Source organism: Accipiter gentilis, chromosome 12, assembly GCF_929443795.1.
Source record: "Accipiter gentilis chromosome 12, bAccGen1.1, whole genome shotgun sequence".
NCBI lineage: Eukaryota > Metazoa > Chordata > Aves > Accipitriformes > Accipitridae > Astur > Astur gentilis.
Window position 1 is genome coordinate 3,617,725 of NC_064891.1, and position 21,688 is coordinate 3,639,412.

Sequence of the window (21,688 nt, forward strand, 5' to 3'; positions counted from 1 at the left end):
GCATTTTCTTTGGCAATAGATATTTTTCTCCTGTAGCTGGTCTCATAGCTGATATCATTATAGAGAGCATCGTGAACATGACATTAATGTATGAGAAGGTTTGATGTGCCATATATTTCTTAGTATACCTTTATATATTTTTATGTGATGTGGATTTTTTGAAAAGCCTTAGAGAAAATGTCTGTTTTCTCACACAAGGCAAAAGAAGATAAGATTTTCTGTGTTACATTTATTATGCTATTAAGATATTCTCTTTCCCCATCTCTAAATTTGCCCTAACACCTCCAAATGTATTTTTTTCTCCTCTTTTGTGATGTGTTATTGTTTAACTGGAGTTGGGGACTGGGATTCAGCCTGCTGGCTGAAGCCTGGGTTTGGAGGGTGCGGATGCAGAGCTGAGCTAGGAAGGCCAAACAGAAACTGAAAGCAATGTGCATCCCTGTCTTATGCAGTGATAATAAAGCTGTGACCTGGCCCTACAAAACCTGGACTTGCCTCAGGACTCAGGGTAAGACAGGTTGTGTTTTGGCACCAGTGGACCAGTGATAGTGTCTCTGGTGGGTTTTACTGGACAGTGGTTTGGAAGTGTCCTAGAACAAGGGGAGAAAGGAAAGGATGAAGCAAAGGTCCTTCTGGATCCTGTTAGGAGCCGTGGACTGAGTTGTAGTGTGCAGAGTGTGCTAGTCATTGGAGGCTGAACAGCAAACTGGTGGCCCAGGTGATGCTTTTATCTAAGTAAGCAGGATCTGCTTTGTACAAAACATCTCTTATGCGATTGCCTTTCAATGTAAGCATTTCAAGCAAAGCGGTGTTCTCATTAAGAAAATATTTGTAGAGAGTAATTCTCTTTAATGATTGCTGATTGCTTCTCTATTTGTAGTTGATCTTGCCAATAGCTTCAGTCCATACCGAGAAGGCAGATTTGTTGAGAAACGACTGAGATCCTCTTCAGAAGGTACTGCTGGAGGCAGTCGGCTGATCATAAAACCAAAGGCTGGAAATACAGAAGAGCTTAACAGCCTACGGAAGCAGAGAGCAAGCTCATCCTCTTCAAAAATGAACAGCATGGTTAGTTTTATTCCCATATGCGTAAGTTTTTGGGTTTTAGTGGTTGATATAACTATAAAGAGAAGCAGCAACTTTACAAGTAATGGGTGGTAATAAAAGGGGCGGGGGCATGGGGAGGGGCAGGGTGCAGGAAGCTGTCTCAGGCTTCCAAAATGTGATCCAGGCTCCGCTACAGATATTAAAAGTATTTTTTTCAGGGTGTGACATTGTGAAAAGGTTTGCACACTTTCTGTGAAGAGATTCTTGTTGTCATGCTTTGCTGATTTGCCTGGGAGAAAAATACTGGGAGAGGGAGCTGCAGCAAAATGCCATATGACTATTTCTGAGGTTAAATACAGTGGGCTATTCTGCGGCAACATTTTATTGTTACTGTGTTAGTTATTTCATGGACTCATGTCTGGTACGAGTGAGATGAGACTCAGATCAGAAGTTGGATAGAGAGGAACTTGTCTGTAAGGAGGCTCATTTGAAAGGGACTGAGCAGTCCCTTTTGAAACTGGTGACAGGTTTGAATGCTTTCACTCTGAGTACAAGGTAGGGAGGAGAGGAAGGGATCTCTTCTGAGAACCCTTGAGGGTTCCGAGGACTGGAACAGCTAAGACAGATCAGATAACTGCAGGAGAGTACTTTTGAAACCTCTTCAAGTGAAACAATAGTAGAAGGAACTGAATGACTGACAAGTTTGTACTTTCCTATAACCAGTGAGAATAAACATTTTAAGATGAGTGTAATTGGCACTTACGCATGTGCTTTCCAGTGAGACAAATAAAGAAGATGCTAAAATTGAACATCTACAGCAATGGCATCCACTCTTTAGCTTATGGGAGTCACTAAAACAAGTTTTATGGCCATTATTATTTTGAAATATTTTATTCAACATGCTAGCTGAAAAAGAGGAGGATTCATTTTGTACTTATATCTGAAAACATCTTTCCCTAGAAAGCAAAAATCTCCAAATTTCTTACCACTGCGTAGAATTGCTAAACAGATGTGTAAATAAAGGGGCTTTTCCTTTTCACGTTTATGTAATAGTCATTATGTTACAATGATGCAGGACCAAACACATCCCCGAGAGACACAGATGTGAACACAACTGCCTTTTGTAAAAGAGAATTTTTGCAGTTTTTTGGAGATGTGAAACTATTGGTGCAAACTGATCTTAGATTTCCAGTTATGTGCTCTTCTGGCGTAGTTTTACAGGCTAATACCAAAATTCAACTACTCATACCATTACTTAGACAACTTTTATAACTGTGTGCTGCTTTGCCACTCTCACCCGAGAAGGCAAGGAAAGCTAAAATTGTCTTTCTCTGCAAGATTCGCCCATACTAGTTCCTGGTTTGTCGTTTAAAAATAGGTCCCCAGAGAAGGATCTGATTTAGTGTGAAATACCCTTAAGGAAACTGTGGTGGGAAATTGGGGTTTGGGGGTTTCTCAAGAGGATGTGAAATCTCTCTTTTGTCTTGGGAAATCTCACCCATGTGCCTGAATGTATCATCCAAATGTTCCTTTGTGGCTGGGCTGGCAAGTGCTGTGGATGGTAGGAGAAAATTACATCAGTACCACGCATATTTTTACTATGTACGGCTGACGCCCAACAGATTTTCCAGTGTACCAGTGTAGTGAAGCAATGGTTACTAAACAGACTCAACTAAAATGGAGTTACTTGATGTCTTTTCAGAATGCTTGCCTGTACACTCACTTTGTGTAACCTGTGCAGATTGGATTACCTACGCTTCAATAACAGGATTATTCTCTTCTTAGCAGTATCACATTGTGCAGATTTATCAGTATTCACTGATTAATTTTATCTACCTGAAAGAGCAGGAGGCAAATAAATTTAGTAGGGAGAAGATTTTATACATCTGCCTTTCTTGTTTCTAGATTGTTGTTAACTTGTAAGATGAAGCAGTCCAGTAAATCAAATTTCATTAAAAAACACAAAACCACCTTGACTGCCACTGGATAATTACACCCAGAGATACAGCACAGAAATTATGAGGTAGAATTGCTAAATAGTAGAAGAAACCTTTGTGCTACTAAAGTGTATAGTTATAGTGTGTTTCTCTGTTTTTACAGGAAGTTCATATCCAAATGTCAGTAAATAACATCTTATTTTTCAAAGCCAGAAAGAACATGATGCCATTTAAAGATGCTGTTTCATGTAGGCATAGAGCATTATGCAGATGTAGTTCCTGCCCTAAAAAGCTGGTTAACCCTGGCTGAAGCCTGTAAACCTTATTTGGGTTGTTAGACCCAAGCTATTTGGCAGATCTCTCCGTTCATTAAATACTAGGCTAGACTGATGCCACAGCACTTCATTCTATTTAGCCTGGTATTAATCATGAGACTGGGCAGGTGGCAACATGGTAATAGGAAGTAAGCAAAGTGTGCATGTGGGGTAGGTAGCGATTTGAGTCTCTTCTTCATGTTTTGTGTATGAAATCCACAGTTGTGTTTTTTTGTTGGTTTTTTTTTTCTTCCACTTCCATTAGCAAGATTGTCCCCAAATTCACAAGTGTTTGCTCATGCTTATTTGTATTATAGTCACAGACCAAGAACGTTTATGTCAAGATTACTGGGCATACTCTTGAGTGAAGGTGAAATTATTCCTGCTTTCCCCCAATACATAAGGATGTCATCTTCATATGTGAAGAAAAATGCTAAGTGAAAGCTTTTTTAGTAAAAAATGAGGTTTAAGAAGAGGTAAAATGAACAAAACCAAAACCAACAGCACTCCCCTCCACCCCCAAACAAGACAAAAGAATAAGTGGTGTTCCCTGGAAAGAAAAGGAATTAAAAATTGAAGAAATTGAATGTTTGTAATAATACATATCTGAACAGTAAAAAGGCCCCTTCCAAATACTTGTCTCAAGCAATTAATATTTAACACCACGGTAGCAGATTGTTACCAGTGAATGATCCTAATGAAGAATAAATACTAGGTAAAGAATTGGAGTTACTAAACGAAGTATCATTAGAAACCTTAACCTAACTTTCTTGTGTGCCTAGAAAAACATTAGGCATTATTCTTCTGTGGCTGTCTGTATTCATTTTGTTCAATTTTGGAAGAGAAGGAGCCACAGGCGTTTAAGAGATGGCACGTTCATGGGGGATTGCTGAGGCCTCCCAGCCATTGTGGTTCAGTTCTGCTCTGCGGCACCAAGCCAGTGGTAATAGCTGCGGATGCTGGTTTTCTAGCATCATCCAGATGTCGTGTTAGGCTGAAGAAGCTTTGTAGTGTGGAAGATACCCTTTCCTCGCAAACTGAAGAAAGTCCTCCAAGACCCTGTTTGCTTTCTTTTTCTTGTTTGCAGGCAGTATGGGCTGCTTCTGCTAAGGGGCTGGCAGGAGTGAGGAGCCAGAAGAACTCAGGGGATGCTAGATTTTCACAGGAGATGAGAGGAAGAAAAAAAGATTAGCATCCGAGAAACTGCTCTTCCTCCTAAACAACTTGCTCAGCAGAATATTCTTGCGTGACTGGCAGTGCTCTTTTTGAAGGTGATAGAGAAAAGCTTGGATAGGTGGATCTCCTAAATACCGAGAATATGTATCAAACCTACAAAGGTGGTCACCAGCTCCCCCAGGAGTGGCATTAACTCATTTGTGAGATGCTGAAAGTAATTTATAATTTGGACAAGAGCAATGCTACTCATAAATAAGATATAAGGAAAGAAAAAATTCAAAATAACTCTGCAAATGTGCCAATTTCTGTAGTAATGTAAATAATGAACTGAAACAGACACTTGAGATTAACTGCTTAGATTACTAATTATGTGTGTTTTTCATCAGAATCGTTTCAAAGCCATCATTCTTGCAGTGGCAGATTTCTGCCACAAGATGCCATCATTTCACTAAAAATGGTTTTAGACTTTAGTGTTACATAGTTTACACAGAAGGTGAAAACTGCAATTCAGGACACGTTTTTGGAACAGCTTAATGTTGATTAGCCTGTGCAGTATAATAGACCCCTTTCAAATGAATATGGTTGATACTGATGCAATTTAAAGAGATTCATATTGCTGTAGAAACTCTGGTCATTCAAATGTTCCAACTATGAAGTAATCAATTACAACTTTAAATATTTAGACATAACATATAGACTATTTAACTATGTCTCAGAAGATTGATAGAGGCTATAGCTGACCTCTCTGTTCTCCAGCTAAGTGGTGGTTCTTTTCCAATGTATAAGAGAGGCAAAAATAAAGAAACAAAAATGCAAAGCAGCATGGTAAAAGACCTGAATGACCTGAAATATGCAGACCTGCAAGACCAATGAAAAGAATGTAGACCTGTGTAGTTGAAATGTAGGAGACAATTAGAATAACCACGTTGAAAAAAATAGGATCAGACCCCCAAAGTGCTGTAAGTTTGTTCTTTAAAAGGCTTAGGAGACAGAACAGCAGGAAAAAAGAGTTGATGTGCTACACTACTTAGAATTAACAGTAGAAATTGAGGTGTGAGTGACAAAATTATCCATTGCTTCTCATTGTAGTGGCTAATGTGTAAAGATGACTATCCTAAATATCACCTTTACCACTACTAAAGAGAAAATGCAAAAAAAAAAAAAAAAAAAAAAAAAAAGCCTTTTTTTTTTTAAGTTGCTGATAGAGATTTTTAAATGCTAACAGATTCCAGTCAGTCATTAAAACCAGATAGTCATGAAGGATGATATGAATGAAAGTAGCTGTATGTTACTAGAAGTTAAAAAAAAGTTCTGAGGATTGTTGGAGTTCCTAGACCACAATGTGCAGCTTCAAGAAGGGAGCTACACTGTGCTGTATGCACGCATGTGTTTTAATTCTATGTAGAAATGTGACTGCATACATGTAGTAGAACGAGACTGCCCACTTATATTTGGCTCTCACAGACCTGCCTTTCTGCCTCTCTACAATTATTTACAAAGAAAATAATTGTCTCTGTGAGTGCTCACTTGCCCACACCTGGGTATCAGCATGTGTGCTATATAACTGAAAGAAACCTCATTTTCCAGCTTTTTCCTGTGTCAGTGGGTGAACATTACCACTGTCCTTTCTGTTCTGCAGGACTCTGTTTCTCTGGGCACTCTCTTGAGCACAGGTTTTTCTTCAGTTTCTCATACTTGAATCTCCTCTAAATGTTGCCTGTTTTTCATTTCTTAAATTCAGCTACAAGTTTTCATCCTTGCAGGTTAAAATTTTTATTCTTGCCCTCAGTGCTGCATCATTCTCTCCTTTTGCCTAAAGCAAGGCAGCCTTGCCTGCTTGTGTCAGTCCAATTAGAGCTGCAAAACTTATTTTTCCAGATTGTTGCTTTGACTGTGCTCTTTCTTTGTATCTTTCCCATGGTTCCAATATATTAGATAAAAGTGTTTGTTGCCAGTTAAAGGACTTTCATGGCCTAAGGTCATCCCAGCTTTTTCCCCTCAGCTTTAACAGTGATACAAGTCTTCATTGCCCACTTGTCAAACTGTCAAATAGTTGCATTCACCCTTTCTCCCACACTGCCTATCACACACTAGAGTAACTGCAGTTACCACAAAACTTTCTTCACTTCCGTTCTCAATTTTCATTTTATTTTTTTGCCTTGCCTATATTAACAACACACTACTGAACTAAGATAATTTTTTAAGATGCATGCTGGTACTGTATTATTGAAGTTTTTTTGCTTATCCATCTAATGCTGACACTTAGGCAAAATCCCCTATTCCTCATGCTTTTACAATGCTTAATATGTGGGGATGCTCCGAGTACCTAACATCTCAGTAAGTATACTTACAACTTAAATTAAGAACAACGTGTATCCAAAACCCAATGTTGGAAAACAGGGTAATATTTCATGGGCTACTGCAGGCTTCAGTTGGATAATGTGAGGAGTTGAATATGTCAGTTAAATGTTAAATTTGAAAAATCAATAATTGACTAATTTAGTATATAGACGGCCATCTGAAACTTTGGGAAGATATTACAAAGGTAAACGATTGACACAGAAATAGTGAGATACTAGCAAAAGAGATATTATCTGCAAGTATTTGAGATTCTTTGTATATCTCTGGAGGGAGCAGAAAGGCAAAACATAGGTCGCTTTAATGGAAATGTGTTATGGCCTCTGCTTGGAATGTCTGTTTGTGATAATTATCTAATTAGCAGCTGGTGTCTAGATTTTAGTTAGGTGTCCTGGATATTCTGTGTGAGTAACAGTACCTAGGTTTTGTTACCTAGGTGACTTGGGGTGACTTAGCAATTAATAGTCAGGTTTCTAGTGTACTTCAGAAATAGTACTTGCAATGATGGAGCAATTATCCAAACCTCACTGTATTCAAATCTATTCTTTGTGTTTGATATCGTATGTTATGAAGCAGTATCCAAATCTGCAACTCATGAAAAGTGTGATTGCTGCTTCTCACAGATTATTTTTAATGTTTCCTAAGTAGTCTTGTTATCAAGCACCAGTTCTAACCTAGTTGCTACATCATGAGAGAAACGACAGGATACTGTGCCCCCATGGACTTCACTGAATGTATGTGAATAAGGGCTAAAATGGTTTTTATGTTCCTCTTCTCTGTGCTGTATAGTATGATATTTTGCTGGTGCCTGATGAAGCACTGAGTGTGGGTAAAACTAGGTTGGCTGCTTAGTCTAGAGAGGATTGAAGTGATTTTCATATTTGTTCCAGGTTGATTTAACATTACTTTCTCCTGCTCTTTTCTCCTTGAGTATGGACTTGATCTTCTGCTTCATACCTTCTGACAGTCTACACTGAGACCATTTGGAAGCTGAAATTTTTATGCAATCTGTGGCCAACGCATTATGTGGAAAATGCTATTGAAAATACATGAGTTGAATGGTTTATGAGTTACAGTGGGTGACCAGTACACTTAAAAGTGGAATTGAAGGTGGTTGTTTTTGTGACCTGTAAATGTGACCTGTAGAGGCTTGAGAAAACCCAATGGGATACACTCTCTGTCTACAGAATGGAGACACATTAATGATTAATGTCTTAACAGTAGATAAGCTTCTGTCTTGACAGCTTGCACTGGAAAGGCAGTGAATGAAAGGTTATAGAGAGGACTTGAGTACTCAGGGTTTCAGTTCAGGTTAACCGCTCCTCTCCCACCAAGCAAAACAGCATTTTTCAGATATACCAAAACTGTTATAAAAATATGAACCAGGTAAGCAAAATGCACACACTCCTGTAATGTCCTCAGCACAACTTTATTTAGAACTAACAAGGCTATGTTTTCTCTGAATAACTGCAACCTGTTGTTATCTTGCTATACATATCTCTGGTATCTGTGATGTTCACAAAAGTTTTTTCATACTTAAAATAGATGTTATATTTTGTTCTGTCACTGAATTATGGGATTTCTGCTTAATTAAAATTCTTTGTTATACTGGGCTTCTCAATGGGGAATATTTAGGAACATCAATTCTTATTGAACTGTTCAAGCAAACTCTGTAAGGCACCGGTTTACCCTTCATGTGAAGTGGACTTGACAGCATTCATTTATAACTAGCTTTGTACTTACATAACAAAATCTGCCCTTTTGTAATGAATTTGGCGTTTTGCTCCTTTGTGGACAGAAACTGTGGAAGCCACTTAAAGCAAGAACTGTCAGGACTGCTTTGATAGTATAAGGCTGAACAGTGCTGTCTAAATAGGAACAAACTGCTGATTGTAGGTAAGTAGTAATTTAGGTCTTGCATTCTTTTAATTTAGCATGGAGAAAGTGCCTTTCACATACTTTTAGCATGAACAAAATGGAAACTGCAAATTGGGATTTAAGCATTTTGTCTGTGATTTTTAGGTCAAGTCAACTAGAAGATTTTCAGCTAAATGCCCTGTGGGAAATTAATGTCTGTGGTGTAATATACATTTCTTAACACATTAAGAGCTTTGTAAAATCAGATTGCAGTTGTTAGACACTTTGAATTAATTCTTGAGATCAAGTGACTAATGGAAATTAATTTAGATGTGACTTAATACTTACGCTATGGTGTTCTATGTACTTCTTTAAGGACATAATCATTATAGCCCCAAAAAGGGTAAAGTGTTATTCTAACATTGCTATAATTATTCTGATTGAATAGTTATGTTAATACAGGTAGAAGGTAGAGTGTGCTATTAGTAATTTTAGGTCCCAGAGTAATCATGGCAGTGGATGGATGTGTTGTTACATAGTGAATATAGGACAGAATTAGTTCTTTTAGTTCTGTCATGGGTTAACCCCAGGGGGCAGCTCATCACTGTGCATCCATTCGCTTACTCCCTCCAGCAGGATGGGGAGGAGAATCAGAAGGGTAAAAGTGTAAAAAAAAATTGAGATAAAGACAGTTTAATAGGTAAAGCAAAAGCTGCACATGCAAGCAAAGCACAATAAACAATCCCCTGGTTCCCATCAGCAGGCAGGTGTTCAGCCATTTCCAGGAAAGCAGGGCTCCATCACACGGAATGGGTACCTGGGAGGACAGATGCCGTAACTGCAAATATCATGCCTTCTTCCTTCTTTCCCCCAGCTTTTATTGCTGACCATGACATCATATGGTCTGGGACATCCCTTGGGTCAGTTGGGGTCAGCTGTCCCAGCTGTGTCCCGTCCCAACTTCTTGTGCAGCCCCAGCCTCCCCGCTGGTGGGGTGGGGTGAAGAGCAGAAAATTCCTTGACTCTGTGCAAGCACTGCTCAACATTCTTCTCTGTGTTATCACCACTGTTTTGTTCACAAATCCACAGCATAGCACCATACTAGCTACTATGAAGAAATTTAACTCTCTCCTAGCCAAAACAAGTACAAGTTGGATATCTGGTATTTTCTTCTGAAGTTCTAACGTAGGGGTACTTGCTGTAAGTATTGTCTGAATTAATTTAGAGGGGACTGGACTTTTAAAACTACAGATAGGTGTCCTCGGTCATGTGTTATGTTTTTCTTTTTTTGTATTTTTCTGGAATACTTAGCTCTTTATCGAGACTCAAAAATATAACTATAAACGGCACCCAATTAGTGGATTTTTCTAACAAAACATACTTCTGTGCTAGTCTCACTACAGTCCCCAAACAGTTTTGTGAGTTAATGTTAGGAGAAAGCTTATTTCAAAGCTGCTCATCTTTTTGAGTTGATATTATCTTTAAGGATTTCTTTTCCCGCATAAAGGGAAGGATTTGTCTGCACATAAATATCTAGTAATGTGTTAAAATATGCAATAATGATCAATATAATTTAAACAGATAACTATATTTGTCAAGCAAAAGCAGCTTTGTTATTTTTCTATTTTGTTTTGACTTTTACATTTTAGTTCCCTATTCATTACCACGTTTTCCACAAGCACAACATATTCTGAGTATAAGTGAGTACTGTAGCAAAGATGTTATGCAGTGTTGTTGGAAAAAAAAATAACTTTCTATGGTCTTTAGTGTGTTTGTGTATGTCGCCACCTACGTGCCACCTCCAAAGAAACAATTTATTTGTGGTGAAAACCTTTACCTTCTGCTCAGTGCCTGTCATGCTTTGGAGATGTGAGAGTGGTCAGGGATTTACCAAGGATTAAACAATCCTCTGACAAATCTAATCAATACTCCCTACTGACTCTCACAATACGTTAATCAGTAGTAGGAGAGGAACAGAATCACTGTTCCTTGTATTTCATTTTGCGCCTTGCGTCTATTCAGTGGGCACCACTAAGAGGAGTCTGGCTCTGTCTTCATTATTGCCCATGACCACCCTCGTATGTCAGATGCTCAAAGCCCTTTGATACTGGGAAGAGATGAGAGTCCAGGGTTGAAATGCAAGGACAGGGAGCTGCAGGGAATACTGAAGAGGACTCCTTTGACACCTCCCATTACACTCCCAACTCATTTGTTGTGCCAGCGGGCTCTGCCCAGTCATGCTCTGCCTGCAGACATGCTGGGGTGGGAAGAAATCATAAACTCACAGGAACTGGTGTCATCGCCATGTGTACACACACCCTCTTATATTCCTTATTCTACTGTATGGACTGGGTGTGCCAGAGAAAGGAGATGGTTAACAGGGAGTTCCTGTGACGTGCTATGGTGGTGGATGGAAAAGCAGAAGTGTAAGCAGGGGAGGAGGCAACCAGGACCCTAGAAAATGTTTCCGAAGGAATCGGAAGAGGTAGTACAACCTGATGTACTGTGTGTGCTTCCATACTGGGATCTCTTTCTAATTGTAGAAGGGACACAGGTCAGGGAAACCTGAGAGTTATCGTTGGTGGAGACAGGTGATAGGGTTATATGACCTAGTGTGGCTGATCTAATATCTGTACTTCAATTACTACAGCTGAATTTTAAATAAAAGAGGGGTCTTTATGGAATGAGTAATACACTTAAATGGAAAAATCTTTCTATCCAGTATTGGTAACAGAAAGTACTTCTTAAGAAAACAAGGTAAATGATTTTAGTTTAATTCCTTCTGTGCAATGGAAGATTACTGTCACGTCTGTTATCTTGGGACATGCCTTTAGCACTGGCAGATTTTTTTGCAACTGTGGTATAACTTCTGAGGTTAGCATATGCAAATGATACATACAATAGGAAAACAAATCACTAGGTAACTTCTCTAAGGGAGACAGTTAATGGAGAGGTAATTCACTGAAGTTGAAATTTATGACTAGTGAATACAAATTAAACAGCATTGGGTTTTTCCATCATGTAGGTCAGATGATTCACAGATAGTTTGCACTCACTTGGTTTTTATGGAACTAATTGAAAATTGCCCTGGTCTTGTTCGTAAAGTGACTAATTTAGCTCCTGTCCTTTCTTGTGCATATCATTTGCTGTGGTATAGGTCCCTCAAACAGTGTGACCAAGAACAGTGTGTGGTGAGAGTTCTGCAATGCTTTCCCATAAACTACCTATTTGTATTCTTTTGCTTATGTGAGAATACTCAGAATAAATGCAGTATTTTTTCCTCCAGGCTATAGCAATTCATGGTAGGGACTGTCTTCCAAGCCTTTGATTGCCTTGATTGATTAAAAAAAAGGTAATGGGGTGAGAAATGGAAATGCTGGTGGGTCATGGTTGTTATATTTGTAGTCCTTCTTGTCTTGTCAGTGTGTTGCTGAAGGCAATGCTAGGTGAACCTTGGGTTAAGGAAGTGGCAGTGGCTGGAAAACTAGCTGCAGACCCCAAAAGCTTGCCATTTAGAGCAAGAGTGTTTTCTGATTTAGAGTCAAGTGCATGCTAGCCCACTAAAGACTTGGGATCACGTTTTACATGCTATGTTACTGATTGATATGTGGAAATTAGGTTTGGGAACGCTTATCTAGGTTAACTCACCTTTTAAGAGAGGAATAGGCAAAAATATATCATTCAGGAATGGAATGAGATGCAAAAACACATTTTGTTGCCTCAGAGATCATTTTCTGTATTCATAGCATTCATTCAGTAAAACTAATAAAATTCATTGAAATAACATAGGCCTGGTGAATAGCTTAATATCTTTCTTTTTAAATTTGCATAACTCACTGAATAGATGTTTTCATTAAAAAACCATACACAACCCCTCAAACACCACAAACATTTCTGAAGTCAATACACTTTAAATTCAGGACAAGAATGTGCATTTTTGTGTTTGAATTCTTCATAAAGAAACAAACATTTTGCATTTTTGTGCTTTGAAAAGCTTTCTTGAAGAATATTAGTGTCAGATAATTGTCTAGGATTTATGGTTACGTAAACAGCCTGGATAGCTGTTATGAGTCAGAGCTGATTGGCAGTTAGAGGAACATTGGTACTTGAGAAGTAGTAGTTAGTAATAGCTGGAGCAATTCATTGCATGACACTTACAAAACGCAGTCTTTGGTACCAAAGAAAACCTGGGGAGGAGAGTTAAAATTTTTAGTAGCAGCCTGCTTCAGGATCGTGAACATCTGCAACGGAATGGAGAGTTTTAATCAATCCAAGGCTAATGGATGATTGTTCACCCGTCTATTTCAGTTGCTCAGATAAATATCTTGGATGAAAAGAAGGGCTTCAGTTTTTCTCACTTAATTGTTTTTTATTCATGTGCATGTTTTAAGTTATACCCACATACCTACCCTGTTATATCTGATCCTGTAAAACAGGCAGCACTGTAGCAGAACTCACATTGTCTCCTAAAAATGACTCCTATAAGATTCTTCACTGGATAACTTTTTGGAGTATATCAAAGGAAATGAGGTTAGTTTTGACTGCTCCAAAAATCAGAAGTTTGCATTTGCATGAGAAGTCTCCTGTCATCTTCTTTTGGCACGTTGTAGTTGATAAAAGTAAAACCCACCAGTTTTGTACTTTGTTACTCTAACCTGAAATGATAAGATTTTAAGTGTTTGGAATATATTTTGAAGAAATTATCCCAAAATAAGCATTGTGAAACTTGTGTTGTGCAAAGTAAAATGAGTAAATAGTGGGAGGGAACACTTAGTTAATGAAATTGTCCTTATAAATCTGCAGACTTGGCAGAGTGTTACCCTGGCAGACTTTTGTCTTTATAAATCTGCCAACTTTTGGAATCTGGCTCCTTACTGGAGTGGAAGAACTGGGAGTGGGGAAAGTGAGGACCTGATCCAGAGAGTAGCGAGGAAGATAAAGAAAGGGTAGGACTTACTGCAGGGTGGGCTATGTTTCCATCAGAAAATGGGGAGGATTATGAAGTGCTGATGATAAGAGAGGAAGGGTTGAAGGTAAGAAAACTGGGATTTAGTATGGGGTGGAGTTCACTGCAGGTAATGTGGAAAAGGAAGCAATGAAGCACTGGGAAGGAAAGAAGTTTAGAGGAAATTTGGGGCTCTGAAAATTAAGAGGATGGAAAGTAGGTCAGGGGAAGGAGCTGGAAAGAGGGGAGAGGCTTTCTGTATTTTTGTAAATCAGGCAGGAATTGAGGGAAAAGATGGGAACTAAACAGGTCAAGATCTGACAGAACTGGTTGCCAAGAAAAATTTGTAACCTTTCTTTTATCTGAAATACCAAAATCCAGGGGTTAGTCTTATTTTCTATGAATATTCGCTCTAAGGTACAATGTTCAGAGGAAAGTAAGGCAGCCTGTGAAATATGCATTGTTGGCAACAGCCTGTCAGGCATTTCAACTGAAAGAGGGAAGTAATGCAATTTTCCTGCTGTAAGTGTGGCATCATGCATGATAGTATAAGTCTTTTCATATTTTCATTACTGACATTTTAACAGAATTTTTCCTCCAGATGAGAATAAGTTGTCACTTTTGCCTTTACTCTTTAAGGACAGATGTGACATGGAAAGCAATTTGATCCTGTTATCAAAGCTATACCTTTTCTTTTGAAACACTTTACCTTCTCTGACCCTCTAAAAGAGGAAAGAAGAAAAAGGAAAAGGTATGTTTTTGCACCTTGATACATAGATATTTATGCCTGTAACTTCCATTCATGTTAGCTCTGATCAATGTTAAATCACAAAGTATCCCCAGCACTGACATCTTCCTTAATTTGTTAATTCAAGTCTTTATACAAGATACATTTTCTCCTTTCCGATGTGACAATTATGTGCTCTTTTTGCAACAGACCACAATATTTCTTTTCCTGTATCTTTTTCTTTCACCTCGTATTCACCAGGTGCAACTGTTTTCACAGCTATTGTTTAGATGTCCCTGTTGTGTTCCTTATTTTGCAGGTATATAACATGGGAAATATTTTCTTTCTTTACTTGTGATTAAGGCTTATGTGATGAATTGTTTCCTTAAATGATTTGGCATTCTTCAGGGCAATATCTAAAAATATAAATGTGACACACGAAAATGAATTTATGAAGTTTCAGAACAAGTCTGAGGCTGTATTAAGTGGATTTAGATGAAGAGAGGGGGAAAAAAAAGCAATCAGTAGAGACTACGAACTGTTTTATGGACAGAATTGTATCCAGGAGAGCATATACCTACAGACAGAAAAGTAAGCTTCTGAAATGAATTCTGTGTGTCTAATGTGTTGACATTTCTAAGGGAATTATGAAAAGATGTGGTGTCACCTGTTTATTCATACTTTTACTGTTTTAACCCTATGGTTCAGGGCTTTTGCTGGTCAGAAAAATTCTGTGGTCAAAAATAACCAAGCAACAGCTGGATCAATTGACCCTGTTCGCTGTAGACCTGGCACCATGCTGTAGGGAGTGATGTGGGCATAGGGGAATTGCTATTTGAGGGTGGCAAGCAGAAAAAACATCTTTTTTGGCATGGCTATTAACTTAAAGCACATGTCAAACTACAGCCTTGTGTTGCAGATCAGAGACTGGCTGCTGCTGGTGATGTGGTAGGCGGGTCTCACAGTGTTGCAAAGATTGTATGAGATGCCTCTTCAGTATGTCTTGTTCACACCTACACTATTAAACTGATCACTAGCGATATGGAGTCAGGACAAATTTTTTTCCCCTGTGTCAGACAGAAGGTAACTTCTGGGAAACTTTTGTTTTCCCCGTAACTTGGGATGTTGTTCTTTGTATTCCCTGCTCCTATGTCAGAGGAAGTATGCGCGCACTCATTAAAGATTATGTGGAAAGAAAAATTAATAAAGGAAATTAAGACTGAGTCATGGCTGCGCTTCAGATGCTGCTTGCTCCCAGGCACATGCTAAGGACCTGTGTTTTATGTAACACATTGTCTACTTAATGTAAATTAGTTCTCAATCAACTACAAAGTAATGCATATGTTATATTGTTGTTACACTGAATCACTTCTAAAGTTTACTATTGGAAGAAGAGGTTCAAAAAAAGGAGGATCATCTTCTATGATTTGATCACAGTGTGAAAATTTAGATGTCTTTTAAAAAACCAAGAATCATCATTAATGACTGAGGACTACCTCTATTTCGGAGACAAGCTGTCAAGCTATTCATGCTTCAGGTTTCTAAGAGCAGAAGGGAAGCAGAAGTAAAGTTAATTCCTCAAAACAGTACAGTTTAGTAACAAGATATGATCAGAACTGGTATATTTACATGAAATAGAGTGTTCCTGAGTTCTTGTGAATGTGTATATTCATAAATATGCATATATTTTTATTTATATTGGTATTTCTAAAGTAAGAAAATAGCGGAAAAATAAAATGTCCTTCTCACTTTTCTGTGCCCAGATGCAAAATCAGGAGTAAAATAGCCCACTGAGAAGTGAGTAGCAACCTACAAAGCTTATTTGTGCAAATGAAATCTTCAGAACAGACAGATTTAGGATGGGGGCTTGTGGATGTCAGATTCTTCATCGCCTTTATTAGGCACTGATAAGATGAGACATGGAATCTCAGCATGTTGGTGTCTTTGTGAGGTTTTTATTTCAAAGAGATACAGATACATGAATAAAAATCTTGAATTTAAGTGAAAGGAATAGTCAGCCATTCAGCCATGGTTCATGAATCACAGCAGTTCTTGTTTTAATAACTTGTGTTGGGAAACTGGATGCCAAACTATTCTGAACTCAATGCTTTAAGTGGACTCAGCTGTCTACTGGAAGGACCTACAGGTAGAAGAGAATAGAACTGAAGCAGGGATGCTATGCTTACTAACACAAGAAAGAAAGGCACTATTAATGCATGGTTTTACTCTCGGATAGCATTCACCCTTCTATACAGTCTGCATAACAAAAGCAATTGTGACGTTATTAAATGGTATGAAGTGATACACAGATTTCTTGAGGCATATTTATTGCTGCACTGCAGGAGGTCTGCAAGGTCTATTAACTAGAGAAGTTCAAAGATATATGTTGTCGTTCCATATTTATTTTTTTTAAAATTCCATGCAGCAGGGTGTCTGATAAAAGATTTTAGGATCCTCTGTTGTCCCTGTAATGCACATTTCAGCTTGTTTCAGCTCTTTTTGGAGCTAATGTGTGAAGCTGCCACAACTAAATTGTTCATAAGCCTGGTTGTTGTTGTGAGGAAAGAAAAGCCAATGTTCCTATGGGTAAGTAAAACTTTTTCATGATCAGATGCTTTAATCATTATTGCATGTTTTAATAGCTGGTGAACAAACTCATCATTCGTTATTCTGTCTCTGTGTTGTGATGGCAAACAGTATTGGTTTACCAAAAATAGAACAAACACTGCAGATTCTGTGGAGGGCTTTGTTCAAGCTTAGAATTGTTTGGCAAATAACAAAAGAAATATCTGGTTTTATTCATTCTACATATTTCAAAGGTAGAAAGATGCAGCTTCAGGCAACATTGTATAGATGTACTGAAAGTTATTTGCATATTCGAGGTGAGCAGAAAGGATTAGCAGATCCTAACATGAAATAGGATTTAATTTCAGACCTCAGTTCCATTTTGACAGGCGGTTGCTGCATACAAGGTTTGCACACTAGCATTACAAAAGCCACACACTAATAGGTATTTGTAGAGAATGGTCATACTTTGAAGTTCAGTCTTACCTACATGACATATTGTTTGAAATCATAAAAGTTTTGACTCTTATGGGTGGCTTCACAATAAAGATGAACTTGAATAGAACTATGTATGTAACAATATTCCTGAGTAAACATTAAAAGGTTATACATCTATGAATAGGAAAAATAATCTGTGTTATTGCTTGAGATCCCTTCTTTTTTTAGCATTTTTTTCTTAGACAAACTGTTGGAAATTATTTTTACTAACAGTATTTCTAGACCAAAACCAAACTATTTTGTTCTTTCCTGTACTTGTGTTTACTAAGGTAAAAGGTGGTGCTGTGTCCAAGCAGAAGGCAAGTATCAATGTGTGTGGTATGACAAAACTTCGTAGATGATGGGGTCACAGAGTAGGGAACAGAGCGTTTGCTCATGTGTGTACAAGAAGTGATATCAAAGAACTTCCTGGTACATATGTAGCCACAGGTTTTAACAGAAAAAAAGACTGATAGACTTCTAGAGCTGGAAAGGACCATTGGATCCTCTGGCTAGGATAGGACATATATAAAAGGACATGTCATAAAAGGTAACCAGTTACCTCTGGGTCAAGGACAATGAGTTCTACTGGAGTAAGGATATAAAAAATATGAAGAGATGGAACAGTTGTGCTTTCACTTGCTAGATTATTCCAAAAGTGTGAGGTTTTCTCCCCCCCCCCAAAAAAAAAAAGCCACAACTAAACCCAACAAACCAAAACACCAAACCCAAAAGACTATTTGAAAAAAATATGCCTAATTCCTAAATTAATGGTAACTGTGTTTTTTATTCCAGCCATTAGGCCTCAATTTGTTTTCTTGTCCTGGTTTCAGCTGGGATAGAGTTAACTGTCTTCCTAGTAGCTGGTGCAGTGCTATGTTTTGAGTTCAGTATGCAAAGAACCTTGATAACACTGATGTTTGCAGTTGTTGCCGAGGAGTGTTTAGTCTAAAGTCAAGGATTTTTCAGCTTCTCAAGCCCAGCCAGCGAGAAAGCTGGAGGGGCACAAGAAATTGGCACAGGACACAGCCAGGGCAGCTGACCCAAACTGGCCCACAGGGTATTCCATACCATGTGATGTCATGTCCAGTATATAAACTGGGGGGTGTGGGGGTGGGGGGATCACTGCTGGGGGACTAGCTGGGTGTCGATTGGCGGGTGGTGAGCAATTGCCCTGCGCATCATTTGTACGTTCTAATGCTTTTATTATTGCTGTTGTCATTTTATTAGTATTATCATTATTAGTTTCTTCTTTTCTGTTCTATTAAACCGTTCTTATCTCAACCCATGAGTTTTACTTCTTTTCCCGATTTTCTCCCCCATCCTACTGGGTCGGGGGGGGATTGAGTGAGAGCCTGTGTGGTGCTTAGTTGTTGGCTGGGGTTAAACCACAACACTTCTGTACTTAGAATTAAGAGCATATTTTAGTACCTGGTATTTTTCTGTCCATTAAAGCTGCTTGTAAATTGTAAACAAAGCTACCTTCTTGGTCTTTTCTTCTTTTTTATTGAACAGATTGAGGTCTTTACATATCTTACTTTACAGAACATTTTGAGTCTTTTTATTGGTTTTAAAAAAAAATAAATCCGATTCTAACAAAATAATAAATAATACCCTGTCAGGCATTTGTGAAAATAACTGGTACAAAAAGGCAAAAGTCACCACCTTATTACTGTCTTATTGTTGTATGTACAGTTGATAGCTATAATAGCAGTGAATACCTTAATTCTGCACGGTAAGATACACTGCACCTCCCAAAAAGATGAAGTCTTTGCTGCAAAGTATAATGACTTCACTTAGATGTTACTTATGCAAATGATATGAATATCTAGTCCCTCATAAGGCATTTTGCTCAATGAAGAGAGTAGCTCTTTCTAAATTCGTGTATAGTTGGTGATTTTCCACTGTGCTGTTTCCTGTAAAGCCGATGCAACTCTTTATGCATTAAAGAAAATAAAGTGCAGGCAGCAACACACAGTTCATGTTATCAGTTGTACTCACTGAAGTAGGAGTCCTATTGTAGCTCAGTGGGATGACATATGAAATTATTCCAGTGTGTTCTGGGAAATAACTGACCTTGGATTTTCTTCATTGCAGCCATTCTGTTGTTCTTAATGGTTTTTATTTGTCTGAGGGCTACATGTATATTTTCTGCAAGGGCTGCTGGTCATAACTGCGTGTCTGTCAACCTTTAAGTGAATATTCTTCATCCATTACTTCATCTATCATCCACTTGCATTGAACTCCACAGACGTGAAGAGATATTTGCTCTTGTAAAAAGACGTGCTGCACCATGATGCAGAAAGATGCGAGCAGTACAGGTAATATATTTTATTAGTCTAATTGAAATAGAGGAAAAAAATAACAAGCTTTTGGCACATAAATCCTTTTCAGGGCCTGTTCCTTAGGTAATAAGTAGTTATCCTGGAAGAAGTGTTTGTGTCCAGGGAACATGTGTGTTTTTTCTAGCTATAAAATTGGTCCAGTAAAAGATATTATTTCTTCTAATAAACCTTGCCTTTCCTAGGTCTTTAGTCAATCATGGTTGCAACAATTCTGCTAATGCAGTTTTTCAGCAGCTCTCAGTTTCTTATCTCCCTGCTTTTATGTGCCTTCAGCTGACACAAGCAGAATGCAAGCTTTCTGTTTTACACACAAGTAAAAGTCTGGAAAAGCAGTAGTACATCAGAAAAATTAAAAATATACCCTGTTAATCAACTTTTTTATACAGCTTCTTTTTACAAAGGTGATGCTATTCTCATCTCCCACTGCAGCTATTCACTACAAACTCCTACTTCTTCATATTTATGTTGTTGATTAAAAAAAAAAGAAAAGAGATGGTGCCTTTCTTAACTTGGCAGATTTCATCATTTACATTTTAGATGAAAGCTGCCAAGCTTTATTAAGGGGCTAAGCTCAGAAGGGGGATACTTGTGTCATTTCCACACGCTTGTCATGTTATTTTCTCTACACTTGTTAACTCGAACTGTCAACCTATAAAGTGCTCTTATAACATTTGCACATGAGGGGCTGCAGGAGGTGACATAAGCTAATAGAAGGTGTTCATGGAAACAGAAAATCTTGTTTGTACGTAGCACAAGTGATGAGCTCAGGGACTTGCACTTTGATTGTGTTATAATTAGGCGTGCTTTGTATATCTTGGTGTGATAGCTGCAGATACTGCTGCCGCCTCACAGGTCCTGTCTGACAGATTCCTTTCTCCTAAGAGATGTGGACAGCAGAGAACAATTGAGCAGGTACGCAATCTAGCTGGGTTGATTGCAAGTTTCTCTGCTAATCACAGGCACATCACTCATGATTAAGAATCAAACACAGTCCTCAGCCTTACGTCCTGGTTGTGGATGTGAAGTCTGCAGGACTATGTTTTAAAAGCATTCCTTTTATTTAGCAACAGTGGAAGAATTAGGTAGATATCCACAGGAATAAATGCTAAGAAGAGACCACAAAGACAGAAAGCTTATATCATATTGCCGTGTAAAAGGATGGCAAGATAAACCTTTTATGGTTCCTGGAGATGAAGCTTTCTGCACCAGATGTTGTTGAGAACCTGTGGGCTATTTGGTTTTATTCTGCTGTTTCTGATTACATCTTTAGAGAGCAAAACATTACCTACTGAATTTCTTACTGTGCTTGGCTGCTATTCTTTCCCTTCCCTTAAAAAAGAAGGCTTGTGAAGAGGATGAATAGAGCTGTTCCCGTTTGGTAGCTGCAGTAATCTGGCACTTGCTTTGGTTTGCCCTGGGGGCAAATTGGCTTAGTCCCTTCTCTGTGAATCCAGAAAGGTCCCCCCTTTTAAGATAACAAAAGCCTTAGTGAATGCACAAGCCCATTTAAGAGAGAGCTTATTTGGTCTCTCTTCAAGGTCTCTGCCAACCTATTTTCCTTCTCTAACATGGAAGATCACTAACCCTGGTGGTTTTTCCATGCTAAAGGACTGCTCATGCTTTTAACTTCTTGTAGGGCTTCAGACAGTAAAGTATTTCCCTGGCTGCTTTCCCTTGTTGTCTTTTCTAAAGGCTGGGTGAATCTGGCCTTAACCAAGTGTTTCAAGGGATTGGCATGAACAGCTTCATTCCTTCAGGGCCATCTTACAACTAGCAAGCAGAGTTGATTATAATTTGCATAGCTTCCCAACATTTCTCATTTATATACTGAAGATTACATCTTTGATTTTTTTACTGAGCAGATCTTTGAGCCTAGAGCTAAAGGAAGAGAAACTTTAGCTAACTCTTACGAATGTTTTGTATTAACTCTAGTGTAATAA

The 21,688-nt window shown here is 38.4% G+C and overlaps 1 protein-coding gene across 4 annotated transcripts in view; it reads left to right on the top strand.

Moving 5' to 3' along the window:
• CCSER1 (coiled-coil serine rich protein 1) overlaps nt 1-21,688 on the top strand; it is a 715,692-nt gene that overhangs the window by 78,436 nt on the left and 615,568 nt on the right. For all 4 annotated transcript variants that reach the window (XM_049815128.1, XM_049815129.1, XM_049815131.1 and 1 more), the window contains exon 3: nt 881-1,068. In XM_049815128.1, the coding sequence (XP_049671085.1) occupies nt 881-1,068 (188 nt within the window). The remainder of the gene's footprint in view (nt 1-880; nt 1,069-21,688) is intronic.